A 21,367-nucleotide genomic window follows, 5' to 3' on the forward strand; every position below is an offset into this window, starting at 1 on the left:
GACGCATTAATAGGCAGAGCACTTCCCATAAAAAAAATCCTTCAAGGCAAGAGAAAAGAAACTGAAAAAAGTTATTTTTTTCCTCAGTATTCATAAAGTACTTCACAAACCTTTCTTCCACCATAAAGGCCTGGTGGATTTTGGGTGGCAAAAAGCATGAACCTTGGGTGTGCTTTAACAACTTCCTGGGTTTCTGTGATGAAAAGCTCTCTGTTGTCATCCAGCAATCTGTTCAGAGCCTCAAGTACATCAGTTGGGGCCAAATTTAACTCGTCTAGAATGATCCAATAACCTTTCCTCATCGCATCAATAAGAACCCCTAGAAAATTGCAAATTTAAATGAAAAATACAGCAAGTAAGAGATTATCTGTTTTACACACTTGTATTATTTAAAATTGCAAGTTTACGTGGTGAAACTATAGGCATTATGACATTTGATCACTGCTTCAATTTCCTTCCAATCCCATATAATTTCTGTTTACACATCTTCCCATTTTCTTTAAATGAAAAAGTTGGATGTAAGGAACAGAAAAGAAATACCTTCTTTAAAGACAAGTTTTCCAGATGTGTCAGAAGTATAACAACCAATGTACTCCTGGATGTCTGTGTGCTCATGGTTGTTAATTCGCACACACTGATTGCCGCTAGCACACGCCAGCCAGCGGATTAAGCTAGTTTTGCCCACAGACGTCTCTCCTTGAATCAACACTGGATGGTTACTGCAATACATGCAAAATAATTTATGCGCTGGCTAGGAAAACAACATGACAATTAAATCATATATTAATCCATAAAAAAATGCATATTATAATAAGGTTATAGAAAGATGCACAAAAATTGAAATTAATATACTGAATTTTTTTGCATACGATAGTGCATTTTCTTGCTAGCCATGGCAAAACATGCAATTTTCCCCACAAAAGAGAGAGAGAAACGTCCTCACAGCCCATACAATTTTATAACAAAAACTTAACAGTAACCACAAAAACCAAACAATTTTCACAATGGAAGAAATAGGAAAGTATAAACATACCCCGCAGAGACCACTCTAACCAAGTCTCTGAGATTTAGCTTAACTGACGAGGTGAGCACATATGTTTCATCTATTATGGGGTCTTTATCCCCCACTGGAATCCAGTAACCTTCTATCGGGACAAACCTTCCACCCTGTGGCTCGGGAAGGGGCTGAAATGAAATAACAAGAACAGAAGGAAAAGGCCAATTGAGAAGAAATAGAACATTTTTGTTCATTTTAACACAAATTAAAAACACATTTATGTTAGGAGGCCTATTCATTGATTTACAAACATATTGTGCAGTGCTGTGCAATAGGCAGTGGATTGATGGACACAAAAAGGTGAAGAGACTCAAACCACACGCATGAACACGGAATTTCATCCGAGGTGCTTTGGACCTTATATATATGCCGATATACCATATTTATCAATTTAGCAATAAACCTAGTATATGAAATACTTAAATACTTACTCTGGTTTCAAATTTGGGATGACATGGAAGGTGGTTTTAAACAGAGTAAGTATTACAAATACTAGTTTCATTAGTAAATACATTGTTATAAGCTTACTTAGCTTTATATCTCAGAACATTCAAGAAAAAAAGCACTGTATTTCAAAACATTTCCTTTTACTGCTTTACAACTGAAACATTGTTTTTAAACTATGCCAAAATATATTCAATTAATGTAACGTTACAGTCTACATAATAATAAAAAAGACGCAAAAAGGAGTTTTTACCTTATGCGTCTAAATTTAAAGATACTTTTATACAGAAAGGGATACAGGTGCAAAGCGATCTTACAAGTGCACTGGTTGTATTAACGTTAAGACCACTTAGAAAGTTTGCACCAAAATCCCCAGGATATCCTGTCATTATTAGCAGAACATTAAGACATGTACCTGTCTGAGGATGTTTTTAATATTTCCTTGCATGATGTGACGGCAAATTAATGCCTGTACGATGGAGTGAGAAGATCTGTCAAGCTGTGTTAAGAAGGCAAGGCAAAATCCCTGAAAAAGAATGAAGTAATATTAAAAAAGTAGTATTAACATCGGAGAAAAAGAGGAAAAAAATACTTGTAACCAAACCATAAATAACAGGTCCCCTACCTAATTATGTGTTTCACTTTAAATGAATATGACCAAGCAATACTGTTCTAATTATTACGTTAACACAAAAAGGTAATAAGGAACGGGGCCCACTAGCACATTAACAAGCGCACCAGGATCATTTTACCATGGAATTGGATTAAACTATAAGAACACACTAGGTAGAGCCATACATTATAACTTCCCGTTGTACCAAGCAGTTTGTAAGCAAATTGATCCAAATATTATATATAATCTGTTCCCGATTTCCTATATTTTTGCTTGTCGCATTAAAATGCTACCAGCTAATTTTAATATAAGAAAGACAAGTGAGTAAACACAAAATGCAGATTTTAAATGATCATTTCATTTATCATAGGTAAAGAGCTAATCAAAACTCAGACTAGACCAGTACAAAGGTGGGCTTAAGCTTTAGATTACAAACTTGGTCAGGATTTTGTGACAGAGAGCAGAATTTATGATCAATTATGGCATCTCCCCCAGTGCATGAAGCAGCCCCAGACCATCACATTACAACCACTGTTTGTGACTGGCGGTATGAAGACCTTATTGTGGAATACTGTGTTAGCTTTAGGTCAGTGTAAAAGGACCCATTGTCTTCCAAAGATTTCCACTTTTGACTCATCAGTCCACAGACTAGTATCCCAAAAGCTTTGGTCAATAATTTTTTTTTTTTTTTAGCAAACATAAGGTCCTTGTGTCCTTTTTGATCAGAAGTGGTTTATGCCTTGCAATCTCCCATGGATGACATTTTTGAAGTTTTTTACGTTAGTCTGGGTTCTTTTGTGACCTCCTCCATGAATCAATGTGCTCTTGGAGAAATTTTGGTAGGATGGCCACTCATGAGAAGGTTCACTACAGTTTTCTCCATTTGTAGATAACAAATCTCTTGGTCGTTCACTGGAGTGCCATGGTCTTGGAAATGGCTTTTTAATCACTTCCAGACTGACGTCAATTACTTGGTTTCTAACCTGTTCTTGAACTTCTAGATCGCGGCATCCTGTGCTGCTTTTTGAGACCTTTTGGTCTTCTTCACTTTGTATGACAGATTCTATTTAATTTATGTTTTGAATTAACAGGACTGGTAGTAATAATGCCTGGTTATTTATAGTGAAATTGAACCCAATTATCAATTAAATGTGGTTAAATTGTTCAATTTAGTAACTAAAGGGGACAAAATAACTTTTTCAGATAGGGCCAAGTAGGGTTGGATAGCATTTTTCCTTCTATACATGAAACCATAATTTAAAAACTGCATTTTACATTTACTTGGGTTATCTTTGTCTCATATTAAAATGAGTTGGACGATCTAAAAAACATTTAAGAAAGACAAATACGCAAAAATACAAGAGATTGAGAAGGGGCATTGTAACAAGTATAATATATATTTATTATTTGTAGACAAAAGTACATACACAATTTCAAAATTACAGCATTTCGCTGCTTTGGCTCTTATTTTTCTTACCTCATACAAGGAACGCTGGATGTTGTTACATGGGTTTGATGAGGCATATCTCAAAGCTCTGCACAGGGTACGTAGGCTATAGTGAGGTCTGTGACCGGTGCCGTCTACTAAACCTGCAACTGCCTTCTTCCGTATGGTCAAGTAAAAGCTACAATATGGACAGCATCAGGATGAAAATAGGCATGTATGCATAGAATTTGAAGACATTTTTTTTAAAAAAAAACTTCAGTGTCAACTACGGTCGTACCTGATTATTCCCTGAACAGTCATTTTGCTCGCATTAATAGATCTCAGGTAATCCGTGATGAGTATCTGTAAGTCATTTTCATCTTCCAGTTCTTCCACATAAAGCTCAGTAAACCTAAAACCCAAGCAAGCAATGTAAATTACACTCTCAGACATTCATACCCCTGCCAGGTGAATACTCAGAAAAGCAAGCACTGAAATGCAATTAGAGATCTGATGGCAAGATCTTAGTGGAATCAAAAATGTGTTCAAGAGGAAATTTAGTGTACAATACATATGAATTGGAAACAATCCTAATCAACTGTAATTGTGTGTAAACCCTGAATCTTGTTCAGAGTTGAAAAACTGATATTACCACAATTTCAACCTGCTGAACACCATCGGCAAGACCATGACTTACTAAAGTAATAAGACCACAATAGTAGGTTGCATTAAAAAAAAAAAGCGCTCACCTGTTTCTTATACCAGGTGGCAGATTTCTCTTTCCAACATCAGTAGCCGGGTTCATACAGGCAAACAATCTGAAATCTGGGTGTCTGATTAGAGGCTCTAGATAAAGATTACAAAGCAAAAAACAGGTTAAGAAAAAGTCTCATCTACCAAAAACGTATTATATTTTGAATTTGAATTATATTTATTATACATAGTGAACTATATCGTTCTAAATTAATCTCATATCTAGATTGTTTGAGCCCTCCCCAGCTGTTTTTGTGTAAGTCAAATTATGCCGTCTACCAATTGCACAGCGCTATGGAATATGAAGACGCTATAGAAAAATAATAATGAATTAGATTTATATGTATTACAAACTTTCCAGGAGTGCGACATATTATTTTGTTTTGATTTGTCCTGGACAAATCAGTTTGAAAAGGAACACCATATCCAAACAAAATAAATTGATTTCTGTGTATTTACTTTCATCTAGTAGCAATACCTGTGTCTCCTCTGTCAAGTAAAACAAGAGATCCAGATGATCCCTCAAGTAAGCCACACAAACACTCCAATGTTTCTGCTGCAGCCAGGTTGATTTCATCCAACAAGATCCATTCCCCTTTTTTCACAGCTTGGGCGAGTGTTCCCTGACAAACAAAAATATCACCATGTAAAAATATCAACAAGAAACTTTTGTCTGACTTTTAAAAGTCATTATTCTGGTGCAAAGTTTAAAAAATGGTATTGCTACTATAGCAACAGTTATCCGTACTGAACATTATACTGGTTACTATGGCGATTACACCACTTTTGCATAACCTTCGCAATGTCATTAATCATGAACATTCTAACTTAAAATCCTATGCGATTATTGAATAAAAATATGGGGGGGGTACTACATAGAAATTACTATGTTTAATAATGTACCATGAGAGCCACTATGAATCAGGTTTACACCACTCTGTGCCCTAATGATGTGGTAAAATGTTTGAGATTAGCTTGAAGTTTTGATAACTGCTTGGTGCTCTTAAGTATAAGTTTAGCTATTTATTCCATTAGAACGTGGCCATCTATTAGAGTTTTGATTTTGTAACAAATTAAATAAAAGAACTACCTCCACAAAAGAAAAGAGTAAAGCATTTTCAGTCATCCTCATTTGCTGCTGGGCTTGATTCAGACGGAGGGAGAAAGCCTCCCACTTTTCTCTCAGAAGATGCCCTTAAAAGACAAAAAAATATTAAGGAACATGTTTTTCTGCATTCAAGTTGCTAGGAATACAAGATGGCATATTTATTTTAATGCAAGGTATTGGAAGAATTTACTATGCCATTTGATATATGTAGTTTTTCATAGCGTAACTACTGTAAGGTCCAAATAAACAATTTACTGTCTCGTTTATACATCTGTGTTCCATTCACATGTATTGATCCCATCACCTAACCTTTATAGTTATCAATGAAGGCAAAAGTTAGGTGTATGGAAGAGCAGTAAGGAGAGGATCAATCAATCCAGCATCTCCCCGACACAGAGTTATGCAATCTGATTTAATTTGGTTCGGAGTTTGAGACCTTTAACCTGTGAGATTAGATTCACTAACCAGTGTCTTCTGCCTGCACTTTAGTCATCGCTGATTTCAGAACATGCTGCATCAGTTTATGCAGGTCCAGCCATCGTTTGTGTCGGTAGCAGGTCTGAATATGACCCAGAAACGTTGTGTTCTGTTTCCTGGAAAATGTTTGTGCAAACAACTCCTCGAAACCCTCTCTCAGAGGAAGCCAAATCAGCTTGTGATCCACAGGTTTATAGCTGGAACACAATAGCAGCAAAGGAGCCCGTTATGTATACATCAGACAGAACTGAAAATGATCTATTCATGATGCAACTGGCATATAATGAATTGTACATATCATTAGTTTTACAAATGCATGCATTGGATGGAAGAAAAGATTTGCACTCTTGATATTTACCAGTGCTTTGTAAGGTCAAAGAGATATTGCAAAGTAAATACATATAGAACAAGATATATAAAAACAGGAAAAAATATTGAGACTCAGAGATTTTGTTTGGCACATGTGGAACCCTGCATGCGCAGTACAACCAGTCAATGTAATCTGCCAGGGAGGCATCAGTAAATTAAATTAATTTAAAGTAAGGGCACCAGTGAATTAAACTACATTCACAACAGCGCATTTAAGCTTTTAGGAGATGTGTTAGCCACGCTCAAATGGTAAGAACAATTGGAAGGAGATAAAAGGCTGTCTGGTTTTGAGATTAGAATTATGCACTATAAATAATGATACAGAGGATGATATGATATGAGGATGGAAGTAGGAAAACCATGTCAGACAAACCAAATATTTTTAGGTTACCAAAATAATTATCCCATAACATTCTTTAAGCGTAGAACGGCTCTGAAAGCAATAAGCAGCTATGCATGTCAGTCAACTTACCCTCCCAAGAGATCAGCAGTATCACTCTGCTGGTTCATGTTCACAATCCGCAGGCGCTGACCTAATCAGAAGAAATAACATACATCAATTGACTTTTCCTTTCCTGTTACACAGGGTCTCATGGGTTAGGTCTAACATTAGGATACAGTACCATATCGTTCAATGGTTGGCAACACCTAATAACAGGCAGCACATCAGTGATTACATATATCTGATTACAGGAGGAAAGTGGGCAAGAAGCTAATTTTCATGGATTTTGTGGCAAAAAATTCCCTTAGGATGTGAGGCTTTGTTAGGGATTGTTAGAAAAACTATTGTCTAGGGTAACACATTCTGAAACTAAATTCACAATTGTAACAGCAGCAAACAAAACCAACATAAATGGTTCTGAAGTATATATGTGTTCCAGTTTCAAGACTTTTTGCCCCAGAGTAATTTAAACTCTAGCTTTGATATTTTTAGGGGCCTCTCCATGGACTCTCCTAACCAATGGAGCATTGCAAAGATCACTCCTACCACTGTTGAATGCCCAAACCCTTTCCTGAAATAATAATCTTATCAGTTAAAATTTTGTCTCACTTATAACACTTATGTGGCGCAAAAGCAGGTACTGGTAGGTTTTTGCCATAGAAACTAAAACAATTAGTTCTACTTAACGGGAACTGATGATCCATGATTGCGGGGGGGGGGGGATCTTAAAACGTTTGTGCCATTTTATGCGATTCACAGGATCTGCCAAGGTTTATTTGCTCAACACACCATGCTTTGTCTACGCGGAACAGCAGCTTTAAACAGAGTGAAATATGTGAAGCAGTCGATGTCCTACTTGTGTAAACAAATGAAAAGTTTACAAAACAAAATACCTGTAATGTGGGAAAGGTATTGAACAGTGGACGTCTTGCCAGTGCCGGTTTCTCCCACAAGTAAAACAGGCTCTCCTTTGTTAACACAAGCAGCAAGTTGTTCAATCAACATGGAGGAAGGCCGCGTGGCTGCAAAAGTGATCTTTTCCCTGGAAACAAAGCAGCAAATACATGTGTATGCATTAAGCATCTATAAAAAAGCATCTTTAAATATTCCTGCACACAAGGATGTAGAGATTTCTAAGCCATATTCATTAGCAATAATTTACATTTGCATGTCTGGACACAGTTTAACCAAAAAAAGTAAATTTACCTGTGTATATGAACCGTCTCCACTTGCTTTCTAATAATTTCTACCCTTCCAACAGTGACGTGCAATTCTTTTACAACAACCTCAGGTTTATATAGCTGACAGTAGAACTCAGCCTGCAAGCAGAAAAGTACATAGATATCATGATGCATAATGTGTAAATATGATCACAATAACAATAATAAAAAGTTGGGTTCTTTGCCATCACAATTTTCTTTTTGAATGGGCAGCAAAATAGAAAGCATAGCTTATTTCCATTTATTTTAAACAGTTGCAACAACAATATGCATATGTGATTCATAGTCTTAAAGAAACAAAAAGTAATACAGAGGATTTGGCTGTTGATTTTATGAAGACAGAAAAAAAAATAGAAAGAAACTATAGTATATCCATTTCTTAGTAAAAGTCCATTTAAAATTACAAGGACAGGTCAAATGTAATTTACATGTATTGTAAGCATGTAAGTCAATATTTCCCTTCTTGAAGAAGAAAAAAAAAAATATATATATATATATCTATATATATACATACATATATACACATATATCATACATACATACATACACACACACACGTGTTAAAAATGACACTTTACACTACACAACTTCCAGGAACAAAATAAAGGCTTTCAGTTTAATCGCTGTACATTTAAATTAATGTAAGATTAAAAAAAAAAAACAGATCGTACCTTTTGCTTAGAAATGTTCAGTTTGCTTCCAATGACTTCTGCCATTCTAAGGCTAGCAGTTGGCTTGGAAAGCATGGCTGTGAAGCAGTCGAGGGCCTGGACACAAGGTCAAAAAAACATACTTTTAGCAATGTGTGCAGTCAGTACTTTCTTTTGCATGTTACCAAAAAAAAACAAAACCCAAAAATCAAGAATAAAGGCAAAATATAAAGATTAGATAATCACCTCTCTTAAAAGATTTAGAAAGACACTAGTACTATGAATGTTTCTAATGCTGCATTTAGTTGAAAGAGGTTAAAGGTAGGCAGAATCTTCTAAATAAAGTATAAATTAAATCATTGAATGGCATTGATTCTGAAGTTTTACTATAAACGACCAACTGTCCAATGCCGGATCGAAAGAGATCGAAGTAAACCAATATGTAAAGGAAAATAACAGGTTGATAATGAAATATTTTTACCAAGAAATTAATTTACTTGAAAGTGAAGAAAATTCTAAATTTTATGTACCTGAAAAGTCTGGCATAAATTGAACAATTAAAAAAGAAAAGCAGACAGTTCCTTTACCTCATGGAATATGTTCAGTGAAGTAGATGAAGAAGACCCATCGAAGACATGTACAATTCTGTTGCACCACTTCAATAAATCCCTGAGAGGGAAAAATACAAGCAAATTAATTTATAATTATATAATATTGAGTGTTGCTTTGAGGAGAAGCTACAGTGCTCCCATTAAAATTAATAGGAGCACATTCTGCTAATGGGAGCGCGAGTGGGGTTTCATTAGACTCAATGGAAACAAATTTGTAATTTAAATGGGACAAACCATATGCACTAAAATGTAGGAGATTGTCAAACTTTTAGGTTAATAATCACGTAAACAAAAAGGTCTCTTTAAAAAAAAAAAAATATTGCTTACACATGTGTGCTCTTTAAATCAATTGTCATAAGACATTCCAAATGATATACTTGTTAGTGTATCAATATTTACTAGCTTTTTTTTTTATATCAGATAATTCTTACAATACCTTAGAGATAACCCACGACCTTCAAGATTAGGTCTTTTGTCGTCGGCTTTTACTTCTTCGGTACCTTGTGTACCCTCAGAGACAACCAAGGACACGGCTGTATGTTTGTCTCCTGTGAGCTGAATGTAAATGTCCAATAACCGGTCAATTACCAAGTCCAATTTAGGATAGAGCTTTTGGAGCACCTGTAAACAAAAACGTACAGTGAACAATTACTGCTTTGCTCCAAAATGCCGTCTTAAGAACACTAAGAACTCTTGTATCACAGACACAAAGAAAGCCAGGGTCCTAGACAAGCATTGATTTGTTGAAGACATTGTGAGATTATTTCGGCTCACCCGCTGATTTAGCATTATGAAGATTGAGATTTAGTGACAATGTATTGTGAAATGTGTGAGATTTCAACAATCTGCATTAGCTATGCATTATACTTTTTGCAGTTTCTTTACCTTTCGTATAGCAGAGTGAAATCTGTCGAAACATTTCTCACCTGCAAACTCATGGTTCACTTTTAAAGATAATACACAGCACACTTCTCAAATACAAGACAACTCGTTATTGTTAAAACTGTCTTGCAATTCTATTGCAATGGTAAGTTTTTGATAAATTGTTTTTTTTTTTTTTTAACAAAACAAGCAACACAACACTTTCGAGAAGCCCAAGCGTTACAATTTTTATTAAAAATAAAAGTAAAGAAATATCTAACACAAACCTCTTTTAGTTCCCCTCTGTTCATGTTCTCCAGATGGATTTTGGTCCAGTATTTGTCTAGTAACGTGGCATGGCTGTTCTGTGGTCGATACCAAGCACCAGTACCAGAGTTGTGCAATCTGGATGAAAAGCATAGGACTTGAATGAGACATGACTGTTCCTGCTACTGTAAATGTAGAGGCAACCCTGTTGCATTCTTCTTTCTGAGACACTAAGGCACCTAAGCCAGTCATTATCACGGCACTTTATCTCTAACAAACTAGAAAACCAATGTCCCTAAAGGATCTCAAAAGGGTTCAATGTGAAATGTTAACACACACGTAGGACAACAGCCACAGTAAAGTGAAGAAGCTCTCCTTTAGTGAATAAACCCCATTGAGAAAATCATTTGATGAAAAATGTTTGTTCAACTAATGTACCAAAACTACATTGTAGTTTTCTGAGAAGCAACTAACAGACCAGCACAAATATTTTTAGGTATTGCATCGAGAATGAATACACAGAAATGCCCCATCACAAATAAGCCATAGAGGAGTTTAAAAAGTCTTCTCTATCAGTAACGATGAAACATCGTGCAGGAGTCGAGTGGTGTTAACGTTGCCTTTATTACTTACCTTCTGGTGGCAAATAGCTGAAAGCCAGGAGCTACTTTAATGCAGTCCCCTCTTCCAGGAATCAGCAACTGCCCATTTTCCAAGACAGGAATTAACACAGATATCTGCAAGAAATTGCAGATTTGAAGAAGTGGTGAAATCACAAGAATTTTCACTGGGTTTTCCCATTTTCAACAGTAACTTAAAAAAATAAATAAAAAGTGGACCAGAAGATTACCGCATTGCCCAAATGAAAAAAATATAAAAAAAAACATTTGCACTTCTCTTTATAAGTGCATTAGAGAGACCTTAGACCCCAAGATTTGTATGCAACTAGCATTCGAACACTTTGCTGTTAACTAATTCTTAAATCTAGATAAGTACATTTGGGCGAACTTATTAGTAACTTTCAAAAATTTACATGAACGTTTTTTTTATATATACGCTAGTGTCTCTCTAATGTATATGTAGGTTGAAAATGTATTGCTTATGCAAGATGGTCTGCATACCACATCCAAAGGCGCATAATCAATATCCTCAAGAACGATCCAATGCCCGTTGGTAACCGCCTGGGTCAAAGTCCCAGGCTGCCATACGAACTCTCCTGGTATATCTGTGCAGCGATACATTCCCAGCAACATCTACAAACAAAAACACATAGAACATTAGTCAATGCTTTCCACTGATTCACAATAAACCCTTGCCTTCCAAAGCAAAGCCAAATTAGCAGCAACCATTTGGTGCTATATTAAAATATCAAACACATATTTGTTGGGGCATTTTTAGGATATGTCACATTTGGAATTGGCACATTTTAAATTAGTTTCTTTTGTTTTGCTATCATTTAAGCATTGAGGATTACACATATTATAACGTTAGCAATTAACTCTTTAAATGTTCGCCACACCCACGGATTGCTCCTAATGTTACGGATTCTTACAAGTTAACCTACCTTGCTGTCTGTTTGGTCCCCTAGCTGTACTTTCAGAATATCGGGTGGTTTTAGTCGGCCAGTAACAGTAGCCAAGTGCTCCACTAAAGCAGTTTTGCCACAACCAATCGGTCCTTCCAAGAGCACGGCATTCTGATAGGAGACTGCAAGGGCAAGGCTCTGAAGGCTCCTACATGTCGATTCCACCAATACTAGATTTCTAAAATCCTTGGGCTGTTTTAAATAATAAAAAAAGATCAGGAGAATAAACAACAGTCAAACACATTAAGGAAAAGATAGTGGAGGCAGAGGCATTTTGGGACCACATAGCACGATGTAACCTTATCCAGACCTATAAGGAAAGTCTTCAGACATGGTAAGGTTGTGAAGGTGTGAAGAAAGAATGAGCAAGTGTGAATTAGTGCTACTGTGTATGTACGCGCATGTATGTGTAACTTTACCAATATACATGGGTCTGTACCCATAAATCCAACCGTCATTTTTTTTTTTTGCTTTTTAAGACTTTCATGTTTACCAGGGGAAGTATGATAGAGTGTCAATGTGTTTGCATAGTAGATGGGGCTAAGATAACAGAGCAACAATGTGCTCCTCCTAAAAACACATAGGAAATATATATATATACACATTAATATAATTGTCTGCTTCTTTTCAGTGTCCTATACCATTTGAGCAATAATTATAGCAGTCCTTGCAGCATTTAAGGAATGCTTTTGTGAAGCGAAGGTCAGAGAGAATTTGTTACTGTGGTATGATCAGTCAGAGCCGCAACATACCCAGATAAAAGCTTATTGGCTATACCGAGCATACACACAAGTAGTGAACTAAAAATGTGAAACATACCTTAGCTTGTTCTTTTGGTGCTATCTTAGGTAATGTTACTCCACACACTGACACGACACTGGAACACAGATCAACAGATACGATCTGTCCCTGTGTGTATTGCTGACTTTTCTCCCTGTGCCACATGTCTTTCTCTGGGTTGGTCAACAAAAGACCCTTTTCAATATTCTGAGCGAGTAGCTCATCAACCATTCTAAAAGAAATATATAAAGAAAAGTTGACAATCTTCTGTCAGAGAAGACAGTCTAGAGCAGAACTCACAAGGTGCCACTTACTGCAGTTTAAAATGAATTAGCTCATCTGCACTGAAGAGTTTCTTCAAGAATGTCTGTTTATTATCATCAGACATACAAGTGACCAAAGATAAGCAAAGTGCTGTGTACCTGCAAAACAAATGTCAAGTTCAGAAAAATGCAGCCATTTACATGGAAACTAAAAGATCAAAAAAGTGTCCATGAGACTAAATGTACAACATGCATTGGTTTGTGGGGGGCTGCAATATAGCTGAATAACTGAATTCAGATATCTCCATATATTTTGCAGCCCAGATCAGCCAGTCTTGCAGGAGAAGCACGCTGGGGCAGACCTTTTTATATATATATATATATATATATATATATATATATATATATATATATATATATATATATATATATATATATATATATATATATATATATATATATATATATATATTCAAGTCGGCCCGTTTCCCTGCAAATTCCCGAGGTAGTGAATACACCATAATGACTACTTCTCCACACCCTGTATATATTTGCAATCTGTAAAAGGATGCAGCATTAGCCACTATTGTCAGTCTGTATAGTATGTATGCAGACAGCCAAATCTAAAACAGGATGAGAAGAGCTTCCATAATATCTCCCACTTCATCCACTGATGAGTAAGGATCATCCAAATCCATGCAACATGTGCAACACAAACGAGTACCATCACTTCTAGAACTCAGTTGATCTCTTGATCTAGAAGTCCCGGTAACAAAATTTGTTAAGGGGGTTACTCTACCGAAGTTGCCAAGATTGCTTCTATAGTATACTACTGTGTATTATTATTATTAATAATAATATTATTGTGCCCTACAAAAATGAACATTTACTAGAAACAAAATGGCAAGCAATTGTACTGACCAACGGACTGCTAAGTCATGACTTTTAAGCAGAGGCACACAGACACTCCAGTCCCACATCTCTTGAAATGAAAGCTTATCCTGCTTAAGAAATCTGTAGGCAGCTTCCATTAAGTCTCTCAGTTTCATTCGTCTTCTCCCATAACGGACAGTGCTTGAGTCACAACTCTCCAAGAAGAGTCTTTGGAACACTGGTGAGGCAGTCTTAAAATACCTCAGAGCAAATCTATGAATAAGAAAAACACAAAACAATAAGTAAGAGATAATACTATTTTGGATATTTAAAGCTTTTAAATTTAAAGGAAATTATAGCTTAAAATGTATTAGCTGAAAGGATCAATATCATTTATACCAAATTAACTTTCTAAAAAAAAGTTACAAAATAATTTTAAGCAATATCCTTGTCATTTTATAGGGAGAGCATGTCTTAATGTTCACTCTTAAATTCATGTTACTTTTTGTGACATAAAGACAACAAAGCATGCAGAAAGCACTCACGGAAGGACATCTGGATGGCTGCTGACCAATCTGCTCATGGCCACACACAGTCTTTCGTGTAGGTCATGATTAATCTGGGTGCCTGATTTAATCGAAAGAGCATTCCTCTCCAGCAGATCCAGCAGCAATGGTCGAAGCTGTCGACTAATCAGCATTGTGCATTCCTTGTCTAGCAGTAACTGGGCTAGAGTGCCAAGTATGGCATTTCTGTCTTGTGGAGTCCATATCTGTAAGACATGTATTGAGTTAAATAAACCGATGACTGTGAATTGCATAAAATGAAAGACTACAGGCATTAAGCCAACCTTTTGAGAAGTCTACATTTCCTCAAAACAACGTGTTCCAAATGACAGAGTGGACAAATTGAATTAAATAAGCTAACGGCAGAGTTGTGGGTTCAACTCCTTCACGTCACTATTCATTGTGAAGAACTGAAGGCTCTATAAGGCATAACTGAATAGGCGAGGAAACTGAGGAAACCTCACTGATTTATACAAGGCTATCAAACTCTTCCTGCAAAGCATCCAGTCAAGTCTACCTGATGACACGTTTTCCAGCATACAGTCTGTCAATACCCTGAGGAATTTTATAGATGAATTAAAACATTTTAACTAGCTACTCTATAATATATGGTAGAAGATTACAGATCAGATCTTCCCCCAGATTCAAAGAAAACAATAAAAAAACATAGGGATGCCCTTTTGACATTTCCTAAAGGGGAGGTTCCAACTAAGAACAAGAAATATATTTGTTACCTTTGGCTGCAACTACAACCCTATAAAGTAAATACTGGCAGAGAGTCATGGGAGTTGTTACACAGAACTTTGCAAGCTACCTGATACTCTGCTCAACAGGAAGTGTTTTTGGTTTATTTAAGTTAGAGAGGATTAGGAAAGGCTCAGAAAAATTGCTGGTATGTGTCTCACAATTCCACATAATAGTCATTCAGCTGGAAAAAGTATGATGGCTTTTAAGTCATCAAAACACAGTTACAGACAGGAGGATGAAAAACATTTAATGAAAAGAAATCTTACATTCTATTAACCCAGTGACAATTGAAATCAAAATTCTTTATGATATACACTACTATAGTTTCACATTTGAAGTGGAAAGTTCTATTCAAATATCTGATGCACCAGAACTTTACTACTTCACAATACTCCAAAAATCTTTGCTTTCGATGCACACATTCCACAAAAGGTTTTAAAAGCCTGCATATTATTACGGGTAAAAAAAAAACCCAGCCCTTAGAACAGCACTTTATAAATAAGGAGACTTTTCAATATTCCGATTGCAGGACCGCCTCAAGGGAAAGTGTCACTGATCTGTTTATGCATTTTGGCTTCCCAAATACAATTCCATATATATTTCCAGACAGTTTATAAAATCACTGCAGAAAAGGTCTTTACAGAACAACACACACACACACACACACACACACACACATACACACATAGACACACACATATTTGGTATTTTGAATAAAAATTTGCATTATTTTACATGATGCTAGCGTCCCTTAACCGATCATGGGTTATTTACATTGTGAAGGTCTCCATAGCGGTCTAAAGCAAAGTAGTTTACATGTTAGCTAATGGAGCTTGTCTCCAAACATTAGTAACCGTCACGTCTAGGCAAAAGACAGCAGCATGGGGTATGATCAAATAATGTAACCCTCGCACAGAACAAAACACAAACAGCTCATTTAATTAAGACAACGAATAGTATGTTAAATAAGGGAAGACATACACATCCTTGACAGCATGAAGGGACACTGTTTACACAATACAACTAGCTATTATAATAAGAAATACACTTCCATCAATCAAAGCCTAAAGTGATTTCAAAGATAATAGCATAGTTTGATGGAGATCGCAAAAATTAGTCCGCTCTGCTACAGATAGCCGGAGTCTCTGTTAGCCTCTTTTTCTTATTCCACTACCCCCTCCTTCCCTCACCTGTTTAGACAAGAATTTGTTCAGTTCCCCACCACTCCTCTGAGCGATGGAGCCCAATCCAGACAGGCTCAGCTGGAAGTTCTCCATGTCCCACTTTGGAATGAAAAAGATAGCACGGCTCCGGCCGTGCGCGGTCTGCAAACACCAATTCTATTCCACACGTGGGGAAGACACAAGCGCAACGGATTACTTCCGGGAGCAACCTGACGTCATCCTCGGCGCGACCGTAACTATGTCAGCGGCACATGGAGACACTACAATGTAACGTAGTTTCGGTTCTCAGGAAACAAAGTTTTACGAGTTACCTTCCGTGTCGCTAAAACATAATACAAATAGATGATTATGTTTGTTAGGTGCAGCCCTAGTGTGTAATAGAGTATTTATGTAAATTTGGAAATTACAACTGCATCCCAAATAAATGAAATAAGCAAAATGAGTAATGTTAAATGCGTGCCCTCCAGGCACTAGCCGATGCCATAAGTATATATAATTGAAAGCATGCGCTTCACAAAAACGAAAGGACGCATAATAAATATACTTGAATAATATTCAACGTGTGTGGCGAATATCAGAATACAAGGTATATAAATGCAAAGTGCATTACCAAAACCGACGAAGCAAAAAAATGCACTGATACAGGGTACGCTGATCCTCGATGTTGACGAAGGCTTTTTAAAAAATAAAAATGATATGCTGGGAGTTGGACCCTAATTGTGGCTAGAAAAACCAAAACAGGTGAACAATAATAATAATAACAGCCCAAAATACTTTGCTAGGGTAATTTTAGCGTCAATCTGTGCCAATGTTGCATTAAAATTGTTTTGTTTTTCTATTTTAACAAACACATTGCAGTGTGCGAGTACAGAAACAACAATTAATTTGTGTTCAGCAAACCCCCTAAGTACACATGCATGAGTAAGTCATGTTTATCGAACATTGCAGGGAAAGAATTGGAACATGCGCATTTCACTTTTTAATCTTGGAACAGAAATGTCCTTGATTTACCATATATTCCACTGCACCCACAGAAAACAGCAATATCCCACATGCATGGTTGATCAGACCATTTTACCTGGCCCATGTCTCAGTTGAAGCACGGTAGAGGTCCAATATTTGAATTTATAGCTATAAGACAATATACCGTATTTGCTCGATTATAAGTCAAGGTGTTTTTCAGAGCAAATGCCCTGAGAATTAACCATCGTCTTATACTCAATGTCATCTTCTAATCAAACCTCAAATAGAGGTCTGACTACAAGACTAAGATCCAGATCCCCCGCAGCCCTGCAGAGGACCTGGATCCTCCTCTCTGGCAGCCGGTGGATGTCTGCGGGAGGGCCAGCATCACGTGACCTTCCAGTGCTCAGTCATAGAAGCCCCGGCGAAAGTGTCGGCAGCTGCTGAGGTTGTCTGCGCGCATCACACCAAGGAATCTGAAGCACAGGGCACAAGTCTAGGCATGCACTGGTAAGTCGGGGGAGGATAAGCATGGCATATGGGGGGTATAAGGGCTTTCTGGAGGCAGAGTGGCATATAGGGGGTTAAAAAGGAATGTCAAGGAGGCAGAGTGGCATATAGGGGTGAATAAGGCATATCTGGGAGGCAGAGTGGCATATAGGGGGTTAAAAGGAATATCAGGGAGGCAGAGTGGCAAATAGGGGGTCAAGAGGCATATCTGGGAGGCAAAGTGGTGTATAAGACAAAAAAATCATTTTTCGCAATCATAGTTATTACATATGAAAAATAGTTTACATGTGAATTAATATTTACTAGTAAAACTTTTTTCTTATAGGGTAGTCTTATATTCAGGCTTTCTTTCTTTTTTTCCTAAATGAATATTCAAATTGTTTTCATCTTATAATCAGGGTTGTTTTATAACCGAGCAAATACGGTATTCCCAAAAAGCAAACCTCTTAAAGATGTCAAAGACACTCAACTTGCCTTTCTAGGTGGTCCACTGCAACCACAAATTTAACTGAAACACTGGAGTTTTATTTTATTTTGCCCTAGCTTTTTCATGTCAGGCATATTTCGGAAATGGATGTTTCACACTGGGCTACCTGAAACAAGAAAGAAAGCCCCAAAAATGAACCTCCCACTTCATCTGAGCACATAGACGCCGCATTTTTATTTCTGTTGCTGGTCTGCCCAGACTTCAGGAATTCACCACAATCATTGAAAGTAGCAGAGGGTGCAATATTAAATCCTTGTCCTTGAGGCATACCTGGGAAATGATCCAGGGAGAAGCACAAGTTCTCCAGGTTGACACCCGAATCCTTTGGGTCTCAGGAGCGGGGTCATAACATGCCCCATGCCCAACCTATCTACCTCTCAAGTGGGGAAACCCACTATCGGAAGTGGGTAGTCCTGGCTGCATCCCGCAAGTATGGGCGCAGTTCCCAAGTTGGGCATAAAATTAGGTAATTCAATCTGGCAGCCCTATAACGGAGTAACTGTTTTCCTTCCGTGAGCTAATATATATGCCACACGCTATAAATCTGCACTTTAACCCACCTACTTGACCCCCCTTTATGCCATGAAGGCATATACTCAAAAAGCTTTTGCAGCAGGAGGAGCTTGGCCCAGTATAATGCAGTTACCTTAGTGAGATGTCTCCAAAGACTCCTTACCCAATAAATATGTATTATACAGGGCCATAATTCTAGCTGGAAACCTGCTGGTGTTGGCTCATAACGATGAATAGTACAGTAATTGAGTTAAACCACAACTATCCTGCAAATTCTCCAAGCTTACAAGCTTACAAAAAAATCTAGCTCTTCCTCCCAGTGGGAGAAATGTTTTCTGACCTCTGGCACACAAAGGATTAAGGTTTGTGTTCTTGTAAATAAAACAGAGCTGAGTTGGAAAAAAGCTAAATATAACAGGAACCATGTGGTTACGGGAAGGTCCCAGCACTGCTGCCCTACTCGTAGCATGAGCTAGCTACAGGTGGATAGCTACTCCAAGTCACAGTTTAAGTGTAGTCCTCCGGGAAAAGTCACCCAAGCTAACCCTTTCCACCAGTAATGACAACACATCAGGATGCAGAAGAACCTGTAACCAATTATTGGGGAAAAACACAGGGACACAAATCGGTTAATTTGGTGTTATCTATGGCCAATGGGGTGTTGAATGCGATGGACGGGGGTCCTTTGATGGATTTGCGGATAAACAGTGGTGCAAAAACTATGCTAAACTACCTGCAATATCCTGGCCCCTTGGAGTACAATTGAGGGAATTGAGGGTTGTGTGCGGAGGCTCAGCCTTTTTGGGGAATCACTCCAAGAGTGCCCGGTTAACAGAGCTGATACGGGGGTAGAAGCCGATAACGATAGAAGACAGGAGAACAAGAAGAGGCAAAATAAGAAGTAGAACTGTAGAAAAAGACAGGGACACACAAGCAGTAGGCAGAAAAGTTATGGAGAGATTGACAGAGAGCATGCAAGAGTAAAAGTGAGTGAAAAAAACTAGCAAAATGCAAGCAAAGAGCTCTCTACTCCATTTTTGTTTGTTTCATTGGGGGGTCAATGCTCATTTTCAGATATTCATATGAAAACAAAATTGGCAAATTTTGTTAAAAAATTAGATTTGTACAAATTCGAATGCACAAGTCTGTTCTGTACCTTACTGGCTGAGACTCTTACTGTTTAATATGGGGACCTTACTAACCCATTGATGACAATTGACGGTCCAGGCACGTCATGTACTAATATCCAGTTAGCGGCAATTAACATGTCAGGACCATCATGGCTTTGAAAGGGTGCAGAAAGCGAAAGGTGTTGCTGTAATGCCTCCATACTACTGCAAACTTTGACAAAGGCTGGTGGTAAAAAATGGGCATGCAAAGAGCTAAAATATCAGCATTTGAAATACCCTGGGGTGTCTAGTTTAAAAAATATATGGTTTAATAGGGCACACTGAATTGGCCAGGCTCAAAGATATACTAAATAGGGCATGGGCAGTGGATCACCAAATGTCAAAAAATGTTAACATTGGAAAATGTGCATGCCCCAAATGTTGCCCTTTTGCCCCCAAACAGCCAGGCAAACCCATGCACGGTGGTATCACTGTACTCAGGAGATATTGCCGAATGCATATTGGGGTGTTGTGTGACAGTGACATATACCAGGTGCTATAAATTTATACCTAAAGTACAAGATGTGTGAGAAAAATACACACAAAAAATACAACTGCAAACTTTGACAAAGGCTGGTAGTAGAATTGGTGCATGGAAAGAGTTAAAATACCAGCATTTAAAATACCCTGGGATGTCTAGTTTTCAAAAATATATGGCCAGCTTCAAAGAATCCCGAAATAGCACATGGGGAAGAATTACCAGACTTGTGCTTATTGCCCCATAACATACAGAAGAAAGCAAATAAAAACATTCGGTATTTCTAAACTCAGCACAAATAGTAGAATCTATTTAGCAGTTTTTTTATTAGCTTTTATAGATGAGTAAAGATTTTTCAAGTAAGTCAGTAAAAGTCCTCAATGTTTCACCATATTTTATACTTTTTTTGTATATTACATTTATTTATAAAGCGCCAGTCAGAACAATTTTACATACAAAAACACATACAATAACAAACTGGTGCAAAGGAGAGGAGGGCCCTGCTCTTGCGAGCTTACAATCTAGTCGGTGGTTGAGGGGGAAGCGAGTCAATAGGAGAGGACGGCTTGGATGGAGACGAGTTGACCTGGTTCCAATGTTGTAGCCGCTTTCTGCAGTGGTACCTGGTATGTCGTTTCCCTCCAGTGTAACTCCCCAAGTGGCCACTTATGATGAGGCCACTTGGGGAGTACAGTAAATGATATGATACGCTCAAAATAATGACATCTAAATAAACCCCTTCTTGTCCTAAAAAAAAACAATTTATATTATATAATATATATATAATGTGGGCTCAGTAAACGGGAAAGAAGAAAATGCTAAACACAAGCACCGCATAAATGTTAAAACAGCCATTGTCACGAAGTGTACACAAAATAAAATCAGCCATTGTCACGAAGGGGTTAAATCAGCTCAGTGTGCCAGTTGGAATGCAAACCTAAACACCCCATG

The 21,367-nt window shown here is 37.4% G+C and overlaps 1 protein-coding gene across 1 annotated transcript in view; it reads right to left on the minus strand.

Annotated features, from left to right (window-relative positions):
• Window positions 1–14,514, minus strand: part of MDN1 (midasin AAA ATPase 1) — a 59,949-nt gene extending 45,435 nt beyond the window's left edge. The window contains exons 1-24 of the mRNA XM_053458546.1: window positions 14,345–14,514; window positions 13,848–14,072; window positions 12,978–13,085; window positions 12,703–12,895; window positions 11,863–12,075; window positions 11,420–11,551; window positions 10,932–11,035; window positions 10,319–10,436; window positions 9,607–9,791; window positions 9,147–9,228; window positions 8,581–8,676; window positions 7,896–8,008; window positions 7,583–7,731; window positions 6,720–6,780; window positions 5,867–6,075; window positions 5,384–5,487; window positions 4,772–4,916; window positions 4,290–4,386; window positions 3,839–3,952; window positions 3,592–3,739; window positions 1,917–2,027; window positions 1,034–1,185; window positions 541–719; window positions 111–319 (exon numbers count right to left, since the gene is read on the minus strand). Of these exons, the coding sequence (XP_053314521.1) occupies window positions 111–319; window positions 541–719; window positions 1,034–1,185; window positions 1,917–2,027; window positions 3,592–3,739; window positions 3,839–3,952; window positions 4,290–4,386; window positions 4,772–4,916; window positions 5,384–5,487; window positions 5,867–6,075; window positions 6,720–6,780; window positions 7,583–7,731; window positions 7,896–8,008; window positions 8,581–8,676; window positions 9,147–9,228; window positions 9,607–9,791; window positions 10,319–10,436; window positions 10,932–11,035; window positions 11,420–11,551; window positions 11,863–12,075; window positions 12,703–12,895; window positions 12,978–13,085; window positions 13,848–14,072; window positions 14,345–14,499 (3,402 nt within the window). The 5' untranslated portion in view covers window positions 14,500–14,514. The remainder of the gene's footprint in view (window positions 1–110; window positions 320–540; window positions 720–1,033; window positions 1,186–1,916; window positions 2,028–3,591; window positions 3,740–3,838; window positions 3,953–4,289; window positions 4,387–4,771; window positions 4,917–5,383; window positions 5,488–5,866; window positions 6,076–6,719; window positions 6,781–7,582; window positions 7,732–7,895; window positions 8,009–8,580; window positions 8,677–9,146; window positions 9,229–9,606; window positions 9,792–10,318; window positions 10,437–10,931; window positions 11,036–11,419; window positions 11,552–11,862; window positions 12,076–12,702; window positions 12,896–12,977; window positions 13,086–13,847; window positions 14,073–14,344) is intronic.
• Window positions 14,515–21,367: the final 6,853 nt, after the last annotated feature.

This window comes from Spea bombifrons, chromosome 3 (assembly GCF_027358695.1).
Source record: "Spea bombifrons isolate aSpeBom1 chromosome 3, aSpeBom1.2.pri, whole genome shotgun sequence".
Classification (NCBI taxonomy): Eukaryota; Metazoa; Chordata; class Amphibia; order Anura; family Pelobatidae; genus Spea; species Spea bombifrons.